This window comes from Mya arenaria, chromosome 5, assembly GCF_026914265.1.
Source record: "Mya arenaria isolate MELC-2E11 chromosome 5, ASM2691426v1".
Taxonomy (NCBI): domain Eukaryota; kingdom Metazoa; phylum Mollusca; class Bivalvia; order Myida; family Myidae; genus Mya; species Mya arenaria.
In genome coordinates, this window is record NC_069126.1 from 45,460,230 (window position 1) to 45,475,659 (window position 15,430).

The 15,430-nt window shown below is 35.0% G+C and overlaps 1 protein-coding gene across 1 annotated transcript; it reads left to right on the forward strand.

Moving 5' to 3' along the window:
* Positions 1-4: 4 nt before the first annotated feature.
* On the forward strand, positions 5-13,994 carry LOC128235064 (hormone-sensitive lipase-like). Its single transcript, XM_052949771.1, has 11 exons — positions 5-319; positions 1,556-1,690; positions 2,421-2,553; positions 2,853-3,008; positions 3,592-3,669; positions 4,081-4,266; positions 4,391-4,519; positions 7,033-7,177; positions 7,633-7,851; positions 9,380-10,953; positions 11,267-13,994. The coding sequence occupies exons 1-11, from the start codon at positions 18-20 to the stop codon at positions 11,486-11,488; spliced, it is 3,279 nt and encodes a 1,092-aa protein (XP_052805731.1). The 5' UTR covers positions 5-17; the 3' UTR covers positions 11,489-13,994.
* Positions 13,995-15,430: the final 1,436 nt, after the last annotated feature.

A 15,430-nucleotide genomic window follows, 5' to 3' on the forward strand; every position in this document is an offset into this window, starting at 1 on the left:
CAAACATTGTTTTGGAAATGGCGAATACGAAAACAGATAGTGAACCATTTGGGTTATGCAAAAATGACGCAGATTTCTTGAAATATTTTCATATAAGCCTAAAAGACATAAGATCTCTTATCATAAGCAGCATAGGGTATTACCAGAGAGGAAAATCCAGTATCCGTTCTTGTTATTACACCGCTTTTTGTGTCCTCCTGGAGCGAACTCAAGTGTTGGAACCCCTGGTTATTGAGATAGTACCACACCTCCATCTGTATGACTTTTCTTCAGAGGTTCAGGCAAACGGTTACAGGAGTTTCATCAGTATTGTGAATAGGTAATGCATTACCGTTTCCCTGTAGGTGTTTAATCAAGGTGTCTAGTCCAAATAATTGTACGTTGACAGATTCATTTATTTTTACTATTTTTGATATGCCAAATCCACATACAAATTGTTTTGTATCAAAAGTGGGTAGTATGTTCTGATTGGGATTCCGGGTTAAAGCATATTGTGTCCATAAAATGTAATAAAACCAAGAAATATTACTAGATAATGTTATTTTATATTAGTTCCATACACAAAAAATAAATATCCAATGAATTATTATGAGTTTGATGGGGTTTTCTTCATTTCATTCTGTCAAAACATAACGCAAGGCTGCAGTTCACACTTTTCCAGCAATTGGAGCACTCTGGTCATGGCCGAGTTGTTATGATTGTATTTACGAGGTCTGAAGCTTGTCGGAGGTGGCCGAGTTATTACAATTGGGTCAAGTTGTTCCGCTTAGCATAATTGTTGTCTGTGTCAGTCAAGTTTCGTTTTATTGGAAGGGTAGATCATGTGTTTAATGCTTGTTTTGTGCAAAATAGCTTTTTACTAACATGGTAAAATATGAATATAAACCTTTATTATCCATTTCAAACATAAAATACTTTCAATTTCAATATTTCTCAAACCAACCCAGTTTTTGCACAAACCCGTTTAGACCTTAGGGATTGAAAGAATCCCGTATAACACGTCTATTATTTTAGACTATCAAGGTGTCATGCTATGCTGCCCTTTTGACTGCCAGAAATACGCCGTAATGCCCTTTCATGTTGCCCTGTGCACCTGGTTCTTTGTCCTTGGCATTTGACATCTTTTTGTGTATTTATGTTTTGAGCAGAAGATACATGTTTTCATAATCAGTCGTCTCTAAAACCAATTATTGGTTGCTTGTCGGTCAACTTATGGAACGTTGCTAGTAGAGCTATAGAGCATCAGCCAGTCTAAATGGACATTGAGCACACCCCGATCAAAGTTTGCTAAATGTAAATGAAAATGCAACAAAATGAAAAAAAAATATTGCCAAGCATATTTATAATTGCATTTTAATAATGCACCAGGGAATAGTGGGGACTTTGACTTTTAGTCCAGCTTTGGAACCAGTCATCTCAGGCTTTCAATGATATTGGGTAAGTGGTACCCTAGGTTGTATGGTTGATAAAATGTTCCTTTTTATGTGAATTCCCTCCTTTTGCTAATAAATCATATATGTGTGTAAAATTATTTATGTATCAAAATGTTTTACAGATGTGTAATTCATCTTCTACAACTATGCCGGCACATCAACGTGAACAAAACCAGCATGCTGTTCAGGTCATCCTTCTACCTCAAGGAGCTCGAGGCCTATGTGGAGACACTAGGACAGCTCATAGCCTGTCTAGGGTAAGATATTCATGGCATTCCTTAACAGAATTGTATAATTTTATTAGAAAGTGGTTGCATCAAATTCTGTTTAAAAATGTGGGGTCTAGAACTCCTCTATCAATACAGATAATACTTAATGCTTTTTAGGTATGTGTAATCATATAGCTTTAGATCCATATTTTATGTTAACATTGTTAGATATTTGAACTGGGTATTCAATATGTATCATATATAATATGGAAGCTTTTACACTGTCATGCTATAGAGCCATATATTACGATGACACGGTAGAGTATCTGCCTGAAGAGCCAGAGGTCTTGGGTTCGATCCCCAAAGGTGCACATATTAATTTGTGCAGACGGTAACATTTGGCAACCAACATTAATAACTCACTTTGCACGATAAGCCTTAAATGGTCATTGCAAAATCACCTTATTCTCCGGGTTTTCTGAACGGCTAGCTTTTATAGTGACACTGTAGAGTGTCAGCCTGCAGGAACAGGTCATGGGTTGGATTTCCGATTGGTGCACATGGCAACGTGTACAGTCTGTTACATATTCACAACACATTCCTGTGCTGCTGCATTTTAATGAAGTTGAACTGAGCTTTATTGTAACATACTTAAACAGGGTTGGGAAGAATTTTGTATGCAAGGTCAGATTACTGCTTGAAAAAATGAAATATTTCCCCAAACTTGAACTATATTCATTTTACCTCACCATATTCTCAGAAGTATATGTACTTACAGTTACCTGCAAAAGCTGATGTCTGTGAGTGTGCCGGGAGAGCTATTTATGGATGAGGGGGTGGGCGATGACCTCCTGCTACAAGTTGAGATGCTCAACACTGACTGCTTTTACAGCAGATGCCTTGGTCTGCAGGTATGGCTTACACTTAGCTAGCTAGTTTTTTACGCTCTGATGTTATTAGTACATGCATATTATCATTCATATAAAGTATTTAGCAAGACTATAAAACTTATCAGACTAAAAGATTACTCACCCCTGGTAATGAAGAGGCATTTCGAATTTATACTGTGATGCCAAAACACTTAAAAAACTAAATAAAAAAGAGATCAGTTGTGATTCATTTATTGTATTACTTTGTTCTCTGTTGGCAATCCATGAAATATACCTACCAGAAACCCAAATGTATAATGACCACTCATCATTTGTTGCAGTTTTGTGAGTCTATCAAGAAGGCCTTACAGGCGGTAATGGTTGTCATGGCAACATTCAGCGAGTGTTACGACGAGCCGTCACAAGTCATCCAGGTTGCGTCTTCTCTCCTAAACAGCGGAAAATACATCCTAGATGAAGATGTTCGAGCAAAACAGGTAATTTTATCCCAAGTTAAGACCCTACATGCAAGAAATCCTGAGAAATTGGAAACCTATTTTGCTAACTTCTTTGAATTGGGAATAAAACTTCCTGGACTAACTTAACAAAGTTGGGAGTTCTGTATGATTTTATTATCCATTTAACTAATCCACTGCCGTGAGGAGGACACATGCATATTTAACTTGAAATGATGACTCTTCAACTCCATTACAACTATACATACTTTCCTTAAACTTGTAAGGATGTTTGTCATAACCTTAATTTACCCTACTGTTGTCTACAATTATTCAATGTGAAATGACTAATTGGCTGCCATTAGATGGACATATATATGTTTTACTAACATTTTTTTTGCTCAAATAATGGCTATCTGACAAGGGCCAATCCAGGGCATTTGTCATGTGTCTGCGACAGCTATTGTTTCAGCTACTATTTACTGTATGGTATGTGCCCCATTTTTGTTGGGATGCCTGGAAGAAGTAGTGTTTTCCATACATGTACAGCGTATATTGTATGAGATGAGTTGCATCGTTGGAATATGTACTGAAACAGAAGATGATGAAGTATTGTATTTTTCAGGTAGTTGACATCACGAGGACAGCAGACATCAAGTTCTGTAAGGCCTTTTGGTCAATCCCCGAGTCTCCAATTCTGCATGTGAGAACAATCAGCTCTTCTCTTCATTGACACAATTCTTTTAAACAGAATTTTAATTGTTTTTTTAATGGACTAAAAGGACAGTATATTTCGCATTTAAAGTAAGCATCTTTGCCATTGGTGTGAAGAACTTCAAACTTGACTATAACTGAATAGTGTTTAGATATATGTATAAAACAGTCACAAGATGCACATGTCGAGCAAGGCCAATATTTCTGAATTAAATAATTATATTAACTCTGTGAACACAAATTCAAATTTGCTGTATCTCAAGTATGTTATAATTGTAAGTTACTGGTAAGTTAGTTTTTAGAGGGTCACTGTTGTAGTTGAAAGGACCATGCAGTTATTATATATTTTTTATAATCACCTTGATATCATAAATGCTCTAAAATGTCCATTGCATTCCAGCAATTGAGATCATTCACGTTTCCCCATGTTGAGGTGAGCGATGTGTTCACCCTGCCGGCAGAAAACTTTGAGCTTCCTCTTACTGATGAGTCAGGGGAGACTGCCGTAATTACTCCACCCTGCGCTCACACCGGCCCCGCCCCTGTGTCTGTCCGGCTCATATCACACGCTATGCGGGAGGGAATGGTAAGAAATAGGGTACCCTTATAATATAAGTTCAGTTAATTTAGAAGGCAGGTATACATGTTGCTCTGCCCTAATGGACCAGCTGGACTACTTTTTAACTCCTTTCTTACTTAATTTTCAACAGGATGTTATGAGAAGTCGTTTCCGGCCAAAGACTGGCAGTTCAAAGAAAGAGGTGTTACCTAAGTCGCGGAGCTTGTTGTTCCATTGTCATGGTGGAGGGTTTGTGGCCCAATCATCCCAGTCACACGAGGTGAGGCATTTCATGTGACTTGTTAACTGGAAATATTGCAGTGGCTCTTTTTTGCATGATGTTATACTGATATAATGATAGCTTTGAATTAATTTATTAAACTTTTAATATATTTGCAACTCAAAATGAAAAAAAAAAGAAATTTTGGAAAGTCTTTTTGGTTTGCTTTCAATCTGAGTATTTCTGTGTTGGTTTTATGTATATATATAAGCTTTTGTAAGTTAATATTTAATGTTTAAGTTGGAACATATTGTGTAAATTAAGAAAGGCCGATCGAGCGACTCTTTCTTAATCCTTTAGATTTTACACAATGTGTTCAAACTGATTTAGATAGCATGTTTTCTGCAGGCTGGGAACCATATTACAACATCATTTAAGTTAAGTTGTAAATCTGCAAGTATTAACAATATATTTTTAAGCGTGGAACTTATTGGAGACAATAGGGGATTTCTATGGCTGGAAATTTATGTTATAATCTTAAGAGATCGATCAAATAATATTTTGTGTTAACAATGAGTAATTACCGTAAGCTATTTGTGTGAACTAACTTGTCAAGTTTGTATCAGCTAGTATCAGACAAATAAAACAATGATCTTTAGTTTATGGTATGTGTTGATTCCTTATGAAACTATGTCTGCTTACTATTTTGTGCCAAAAAATGAAGAGCTAAAACAAACGGTAAAGAAACTACACTCTTAGTAAAGTTAGAAATGTTTAGTAATTGTGTTGCCTTATTCTCTAGCATGTGGAGTGCACTGTCTATCTGCACATTTTTATATGACATAATTTTTGGCCTTATTTTGCTACACTGTAGCTTAGTTCAGTTTTATGTTTGATTTACTTAGTTGCTAATCTGCAGTTTGTTTCTATTTTTGTTGAATTAATTTTAGCTTGCTGTTTTTCACACATACAAAGTCTACTGGTAGGTATAGTCATAGCCGTTGTGGCATTGTCAAGGGTGTTATGGTGAAAACACTTTAACCATGGCCATAATTCAATAACCATTCAAGATAATCAAATGGTTTTACAAGAGACAATACAGACATTTTTAGCAAGACCCATAATATATTGGTTGTGTTATGCCCTTTGAAGCAAATAAATATAAAACATCTGATAGTTGGTATTTACTCAATGTCTGTCTTGTTAAATGGTCTGATATTTAGTTCACAATCAACATCATGTCCATGAGTTTACATTTATTAAATTAAAACATTCACTAGTGGACAAGAAATCAAAATTAAATTCACAATATTTAAAGTGACACTCTTATTCAAAATCAATGCATACACATGTAAAACAAACATAAATTTAAACTAAATGACGCATTTATGGAAAGTATTAATTACTAATAATTCGGAAACGCAAAAATATTAAATGAATGGTGAATGCTAAAAGATTTACTGTGGTCTCATAAGGTAGCAATACTGTTTTTCTGCACATCCTTAAATTAAACTCAGTATGCTTCATAAGCATCATTGTTTTCAACATTTGTTCATCATTTTTGGTATATTAAAACAATTGTATTAAATGTGTTAAATCTTGTTTGGGAGTAATAGTGCATCTTTAATATAAGAAAAAAGTCAATAAACAAATTACCAAAAAAAAGTATTGATTCTACTTGGCATTTTCACTAATAAATCCAATACTGTTAATCAATGATTCCTTGATTGACTTTTTTAATTTACTTTTTTCCTTTATTGTTTTTGATGGGCACATATAATCATTAATGTAATCATTTCTTAGACTAAGGGGCCTATAGTCCAGCCGGCTGTCCTACGGCAACTCTTGTTCCTCAAACTGCCACCTTGGTAGAGTTTACATTAAGCTTCCATCTATCACAATACTGTTCAAGTACCGTAAAACCGTTAATTCTTCCTCAGATTCAGCCATAATCAATAATCACATAAATGTTGTTTTATAAACACACGCTTCTGTCTGTTCACTTTCAAGTTTATTTAAAATATAATAAATGTGTTTTTTTCTAGTATTATACATGATAAGTGAAACTGATGTTGTATTTGTTGACAGCCATTTAAAAAAGATTATTTGTATATAATTTTATTTATGAATATATTTTGAATTTCCTTTATTGATCATGTACAACATTTCTTTTTTTTAAACCTTAAAATAATTCATATAATAATCAGTTTAGCTTGTTCAGAATATTTATGAGGACAATACTGTGGTCAAACTTACATATGTCTTGTTAGTTTGTCTGTTTTTTCGAAGAAGGAAGTTGAAATATTGTCATATATTGCTTCGGTGTCATCAGCATTGTGCAAGAGCTGAAACCTTTGCCATGACTCAAAAAGTGTTCAAGGTATTCATATCAAACTTCATACATGTGTTGCCAGAGACATTATGCTTATGTTTAGCAAGGTGTAGAACTCTGGCTCAGGACTTCCTGTGACTGTGGTCATGTCAGCTTCAGGTCCTATAATACCAATGATAAAATGATAAGAATACCATTCTAATTGCTTGGCTTTTATATTTTCATTCAACCGAATCTTCAGGACTACTTGCGACTGTGGTCACGTCAGCTGGAGGCCCCTATCCTGTCAGTGGACTACTCCCTGGCCCCTGAGCAGCCCTTTCCCCGAGCACTGGAGGAAACCTTCTACGCTTATGCCTGGGCCCTCAATAACCATGATAAACTGGGTGAGATAGGTTGCCCCAGAATAGTATATCAAAAACATGTAGTTGTGTCATAATATCCTTGTGTGAACAGTTATATTACATATAAATTGATTGCATAGACTGGAAGCTAATATGAATCACCCTTAAGTTCATGTCCAGGCTGGAAAGCAGTACAGGTATCTTTTTGAGAGACCAAGAGATCTTACCTTTGTAGGGGATTGAACCCACTACTTCTTGTATGAGAGGCAGACACATTGACCACTAGATCACTCTCACTGAAAGCACATTATTAATATCACATATACTGGTCACATGCCTTAATCAGTATTGTGACAAAGATGAAACTAAGTTTTACTTCTCTCTTACTGTGATGTTTAAATCGTGAAATAATAAGATGATTAATTTTGTATCTTGGGTCTGTTTTATAGATGTATTTCTGACATTATCTTAATAAATGCAAGTGATGTATTTTACAGGTTGGACGGGAGAGCGTGTGTGTTTTGCTGGAGACAGTGCGGGAGGGAACCTTGTTGTATCAACGGCACTGCGGGCAGTGTCCTACGGTATACGAGTCCCTGATGGAATCCTGGCGGCCTACCCCGCCTTACTCGTGCAATACACACCATCACCGGCCAGACTCATGTCCATGATCGACCCTTTACTGCCTGTAGGGATTCTTACCAGATGTCTTGCAGGTATGCGGTCATAATGTAAATAAGGACCTTTAGTTTATGATTGTACCATTAAATAGTTCTGATTATTTAAGGACTGATTCTTATTTTTCGTGTGTTAATGCAGTATGAAGGCTTGGCTGCAACTTGCCTATCCATAACAGGGCTTTTTCTATAGTACCCACGGGTCCGACTATCGGACCCATTCCCAAAGCAAAATATAAGATATTTTTCCCAATCAGCAGAAAAAAATCCTAATAAAAAAATAAAATAAAAAAATATATTTTTTTCTTTTTTTCGAAATTCTTTTTACTTGTACTGGTTCATTTTCAACATCCTAATAAATTATGTGATGTGAAGTGTTTTTGATAATTGAACTCGAAAATCAATGATTTTCATCACATTCAGAGATCAGTATGAAATATTAATTATCTGTCATGATTTATTGCAATAGATATTTACACCCCAAGGATTGATATTTCAGCCATTTTGCATCTTTTAAAGGGAAAACAAACTAATATTAAATCATGTCCTAATTCCCAGGAGACTAGACCGCTTTTTCTTCTAACTGTTAAATTTTCCAATTTCGGCATTTGCATGACGCAAAATTTCCCAAAATGTCTAGGGTCTTTTTCCCTAAATGGGCAGAAAAAGCGCTGCATAAAGCGCACTAGAGCTCTAAATAAATGAGTTTTTTTAATTTGTGTTTTATTCATGCATGACCCAGGTCCTTCTTTCGAAACTCAAGCTACAGAGGTCACGAAAGGTCAACCAGTTTATGTAAAAGGATTGACAATTTTATTGTGCGAATTTTAATTTTCCATTTTAAGTAGCTTATCAATAAAAGCACTGAAGATGAAGAAAAGTCTCACTTTGTTTCAAATATTTTTAACTGTAATCAATAATATTGTGATCAACAGGTTGAAAAATAGATCATTACTTGATGATTTGTATCAGTTTTCATAATTTCTATAACTTTAAGATTTTAAAGTTTATACAGTGCTCCAGCCAGGATTTGAAAAGGGCAGGGTGCTATGTTAGAAAGGGCACTTTTGATGCGCATAGCAGCGGTCGAGATTAGCACAAGCCATCAAGCCCTGCACTGGTGAAATGCTTTCCGGGCTTGCTCAGATTCTTGATTTTATATAGCAGGGCTTGTTCATGAATTGACATTAAACAATACCATAAGTATTTGGGCTTGTTCATGAATTGACATTAAACAATACCATAAGTATTTGGGCTTGTTCATCCAAAAGTCTAATTTCGTTGACTGGCATAGAATGAGCCTTAATTGGGTACTTGCAAGGGCCAATGTTCAATACTTATTGTGTTAACTATTTTAATATTAATAGTTTGTTATGAATGCATTAGCTATTATCTTTACTTTAGTGTCTAGGCCTAGCTGGAGCACTGTTATACTGATGAATGATAATGGTTAAACATGTGTGTTTGGTGATGTGCTGTTCAGTAATTTTATTATTTCTATGTTTATGTTTCTTAATAGATGAGTGTAAGGCTCATATCTACTAATGAACATTTTGATCTGTTTCAGCATATGCTGGAATAGCTGACAAGTTTTCCAGTGCTCTTGCAGCGCCAGTATTCTGTAACCCTGGAAAGGTTGAAACCTGGGAGGTTGTGAAATCTTCAGAAGCCCCATTGGATAATGTAATAAATGAACTGGCCAATCACAACGCAGATGACAAATTTGCAGAATCTGGTCAAACAGAGGACACCAAAAAGGCTAGGGATGATTGTGGACATAGTGCCATTGGTAAAGAAAAAGTGAAAGGTAGTTGTGATAGTGGTGATGAATTGTCTGAAAATGACTTTATTGTGTATGATTGTGATGGGAAAGAGGAAGAAAGGGTAAGAGTTAGCTCTAACAAAGAGAATACTGTTGTAAATGAATTGGTTACTGGAATTGAAGTCTGTGATAATATGAATGTTGATGGAGTAGAACTTGTATGTGATAAAGGTAAATCTCTGCCAGTGAACCAATTGGTTGCTGAAGATTGCGTCTGTGATGAAACAATAGATGATCAGAAAAGTGATAACCTATACCACTCATGTGATAAAGGTCCAAAACATTTTGCAAGTGTCGATGAATTTCTTTCCAGCTTAGATTCAACAGCCAGAATAGAAGTTGAGTCTGAAAAAGGTCATAAATTGTTGGAAAGAAAACCTGCAGAATTATATGCTGTGTGCAAAGAAATGCTAGACGATGATGTTGATGATATTGCTGATGGTGCTATTTCTCCTAACATGAAAGAGAAACTTTGTCAATCATTGGAAAACATATGTGAACAAGAAATGGATGTTGATGATTTCGCAGACATCTGTAAAATAGATAATCCAGACTCAAGTGTTCAAAAAGGGAATAGAGATCTTTCTCAAAGTAAATCCTTTGAGAATGTGACTAGTATGCCATTAAACAATGAACAGATATGCTACCTTCAAAGTCCTATTTCTAAAAATCGAAGTGCAGAAAATGAGAAAATAGAAGGCAATTTGAAAGGTGGTAAAAATGAAAGACACAAAAAGCAAGCCTCTGTATCGGACACAAGTGATAGCGGTATCAATGGTGATACAGATGTGGACAGTGGGATGGAAGTGCAGGATGCTTACATTAAACTGTCCAGAGAAACAGTTAATGATGTCGGTGCTGAAGATGGTGCTAAAGGTGTTCGAAGCAAAATGGTTGCACCTCAAAGTGGTGTTATGGAGACTAGAGCAAAAGTTTCTGTCCAGAAAAGTTTTGAAAATATTTCTCAAGAAAGCAAAACTAGTAAATCTGAAACTGTAAAACATGTTGATGAGAGAAAAACAAAGTCAAATACCCCGTTTGCCAAAAAGCGGCATATGTCCCTTGATCTTCCTGTGACCTTCCACCCTGGTCAAAAGTCAGGGCCACCAGACAATGTGCTCAATTCAGAGACTCCGTTTTCCCCTCAACTATACCCTGGTGCTCTTTCTTTTACGCCAAAGCTGTTTTCAGTCCAAAGAAAAATTGCTCAGAGCCCTTTACAGCTGTTCCGTCAGCTTCCAATTGTGAAGAATTACTACATGTCACCGTTGTTGGCCCCAGATGACCTGTTGCTGGGCTTGCCTGAAGTCCACCTTGCAGTAAGTTGTTTATTCATATCATAAAGAACAGTATTCCAGCACTATATTTTGTTACTAGACTGACTATGAATTACATATTGAGTACCATATCCATATAAACTTTTACTAAAGCATGCTGCCTTATAATCAGTGCATTCATGAGACTCAAAAGTGCTTGGTCTGCATTGTATCATTAGTAATCAGAAGATTTGTTGACACAACTTGTGATCAATTATAATTATGCTGTTATTTGTTGTTTTTTAAAAAATATTTTATCAGCATTTTTTAATGTTTTTCATTATCGAAAGTGATGATATTTGAGCTTTTTTTGCAGGCCTGCCACTTTGACCCACTACTTGATGACTCGGTCACATTTGCAAAGAAACTCAAGTCCCTTGGGAAACCAGTCAACTTGAAGGTGTATGACAGTCTACCGCACGGGTTCTTTAACTTCTCCAGCAGTAGCACAGAGGCTAAACAGGCAACAGATGCATGTCTGGAGTGTATGAAGCGTGTTCTTAATGTAGAGACTGAAAAATCATCTGATTCTCATTAGAAAAATCTTGAACACTTTTGAATAAGGCCTCTACGTTAACACGTGTAAACAGCGGCATGTGTTTTGGGGGTATTTTCTGTGTTGTGTCACTGTGTAGGTAGGGATGGTGGATTTGACATGCAAATGACCCCCTGATAAAAATAGTTCAATTTGGATACTGACTATTAAAACATGTCAGACTAGTGGCCGTTCATGAAATCAATGAAACATGTAGATATCTACTGTACATGTGTGTATACTTGTGTGTATACATGCAGCATTTATTTACTTCAAAGTTCCATAAATGGTATCATTTCATTTTATATGTCCTGTGTACATGTTTACGAAATTCTGTAAACGTAGGAGCCTTGCTTTTGAATTGCAAAGAACATGTAAATGAGTAATCTGTTAGAATTGAGGATTTAAGATTTAAGATTTATTTCATGTTGTTTGGTGAAATATAATCGTTAATCATATTGAGTTTTATCAGTGAAATAACATCAGTGACTACAAAATAAGGAATGAGAATATCAATTACTTTCAAAATTAATTATTGTTTTTTCCCCTCTGATGAAAACCGAAGTACCTCACTTTTTTAAAGATTTTTTGAAACTGTAAATGTTTATCATAAATTGCTAGATGTTGTTTTGTTTTTATAACTGAGTCTTTGTTGATGATAATCTAGTGTATTTGAACCATGAATACAAAAAGTCTCAAGCCTGTGTTTAGATTCTTAGCCCATATAGTAAATTACACAAAAACTTAATATTCCTGACATTTTGCATAAATAAATGTCAGTTTCAAACAATAGTACAATAAAGTAAATTTCATCATCACTACTCGACTAGAAAGAAAATTGCAATGAAGTGAAAAATTGCAGTTTTGTCACCAGGCTTGAGACTGCATGTTATCATGACCCAAAATCATGTAAAAAAGACAACTTTGCAAAGGATTGTACATTTGATTGTTTGTAGTGTACTGACACAGGAAAAAATGAATCCACTTTCAAATCTGATTAGTGGTGTAGTGGTACAGGTGTCCGACTCTCACCCAACTGAGCATAGGTTCAATCCCCACCAGGGGAACACTCTCTTGACCCCTCAAAAAGGAAACAATCCTGGTTTCTGCCTGGGAAGTCAGACCTCGAGAGTGATTCATATCAACTTTCAGCTGTGTCACTAATCTATCTTGTAATGTGTCTACTATGAATGTGTTGATTAGTATCGCTTGTACTTGTAAAATAAGAGTTTGTTTATGCTTTGTTTATTGAATACAATGTAAAACATTTCAATAATTACCTCTTTACATTTCTTTTGTATTTTTGTTTACTGTAACTTCTTTACCTCTCTCCAGATCTGTTCATTAGTGTTGCAATGTTTATACAATAGTACAAATAACTTTGTTTTATCTATTTATTCATTTTCTATGTTTATCTATAAATAAAAAAAATGATGTTTACTTCACAGCGACACTCAGACTTGATAAGTTATCTATTTTTAGACTGTGTCTCTCCATTTCCTCCAGTTTGATTGGAAATCTGCCATGGACCAGTCAAACGCTACTATCTTTGAACATATTCAAACCCACATTTGCCATTCTTGCAGATTGTGAGCTTGTCAAACTTATCAGAACAGAGCTCATGTGTCTACCTCTTGGTATTGGCCTATCATCCATCTCTCCTTTTGTCTCCATCTTCACTTTACCGACCTGTATCACGTCCACTTACATCAAGCCCTTGTTAGTAGTTCTTATTATGCATTCAGTTAAGCGCTAGGTATTACATTCTTTTGTTTACTCAAACAGGAATATATCTAAAGCATTTTGAATGAATTACAGAAGTGAGACATTGCATAAGCTAATCACTTTCTTCTTAATTCTGTTTCAATTACCTACGTAATTATTATGCATTTCTGTATGTCTAATTAGTTTATGAATCTATTCTTTGTATTCGCTTGCTCAGGCAGAAAGTTTGTATATATTCTCATGTGTACAAGTTATTGTAATATTTAACACTGTTAAAACCAAAGTCGCTGTATCATGATGTACATAATGTGTATTTTTTTATTTATGGTTTTGATATACTACATTGAAACTATTTTTATAGATATCTGATTTTAATTGATATTTTGCTACTAAGTTATAATTATTTTATTTTAAACCCCAGATATTAAAAAAAATCTGAGCTATTATTATTTACAGGTCATTATGAGCTCACCTGTGCTGAAGAATAATAAAACTTCTACCCAGGTGAGCGATTTAGAGCCAACTTAGCCTTCATGTTTCTATAAATAATACTTGTCATATTAAAAAAAAAATCCTGCAGATATGTATTATGTTATTTCATTCTGTTAAATCAATATTGTGATATGCTTTGTTCAGATAGATGTGTACATTATAATTTATTTGTCCTTTGTTACTGATGAAAAGTGCTTACTTTTCAAAGCAATGTTAAATATATACATTTCTTGGTTTTCTATGGTGTTATTTTTTGAAGAATTATTATAAAATTTAAGGTCTGTTGTTAATAAAAAATATCTTACTCCAGTATTTGGTTTTCACTATATGAGTATGATAAATGATCATTTTTAGGCAGAATTTTCAATGAAATAATACGTGTTATAGAATGGCGAAATGTGGGGGTGCAGGTGGGATGCATCTTTCACAAATCTGAGTTCAAGTTTTTATTCCATGTCATAAAAATTCAAAAGTTTTTATACGCCTGTTTAATTTCACCTGCTACTTATTGGGAAGCAGCATCCAGAATGTTGTCCGCTCAATGACTAAAGAAGTCTTTGTCCAATCATCACCAAATTTTTCAGAATGTGTATTGGCATATTATCTTGAACAATATCGATTGCCGGCCATATCAGAGTTATCACGCTTTAATTATAGAAATTACCTCAAATCGTCCTTGTCAGATCATTTACTTTGGAAGCTTTTGTCCAATCATCACGAAATTAAGTCAGAATGTGTATGGGCAGAATATCTCGGAATATAAAATTTGATAACAAGACATTTTGCTTGAGCCACTCAAGAGTTATTGCCCTTTTATTATAGAAATTACTTAAAATTGGTATTGTTCCCTCAATAACTTGAGAAGTCTTTGTCCAACCATGACCAGATTTGGTTATAATATGTATGCCATTGGACATAATACATCGGAAAAGTGCGATAACCAGCCATATCGCTGTAGTCACTCAAGAGTTATCAGCCCTTTATTTATAGAAATTGCCTAAAACCGGTCTTGTGTAATCAATAATTTTAGAAACCTTTGTTCAACTGTTACCAACTTTGATCAGAATGTGTATGGAAATAATATCTCCGACAAGTTTGATAACCAGCTGTATCACTTGAGTCATTAGGAGGGTAATCGCCTTTTAACTAAAGCAATTTTCCTAATTTTCTTCTTTTACAATCAATCACTTTAGAAGCCAAGATCTCCAAATTTGGTCAGCATGTATATGGAGTATGGGAATAATATCTTGGACAAAGTTTCTTGAACAGCCATATCGCTGGACTCTCAAGAGTAATCCCCCTTTAATTGTATTATATGCCTCAGATACATCACACAACAGATGGCACGAAAACCTTCTCGACTGAACATAACGCTGTCTGGATTGCCTTTTAGAAGTTTACTATTGTCATTTAAGGTTATTATTATTATTATTATTTCATATAATTGTACCAACAAAATGCTAATAGAACCAATCAGTCAACAATTCAATTCACTTGCTGTTATGTAACAATTTAAAACATACCCAAAGCACAATTTCATCCAAGATTTATTTCGTAATTCCAACCTTCATGTCATCTGTCAAGACGATCTTTTATCTATAGTCTGCTCCAAACGGTACAATACAGGCCAGCTGATCCAGAATTTGACGTAGAGGGTCGTAAAAGCGTAAGCTTTTTGACTTGCGCGCCTCGCTCAGAACCGTGTTTTATTTGGCTTAAAAGTGCTGG

Bases quoted from the DNA above. Each gene is read 5' to 3' on its own strand.
- LOC128235064 (XM_052949771.1), top strand. From the start codon at position 18: ATGGCGAATACGAAAACAGATAGTGAACCATTTGGGTTATGCAAAAAT. The intron at 2,554-2,852 runs GTATGGCTTACA...CATTTGTTGCAG, and splicing joins GCAGATGCCTTGGTCTGCAG to TTTTGTGAGTCTATCAAGAA. The intron at 4,520-7,032 runs GTGAGGCATTTC...CCGAATCTTCAG, and splicing joins AATCATCCCAGTCACACGAG to GACTACTTGCGACTGTGGTC.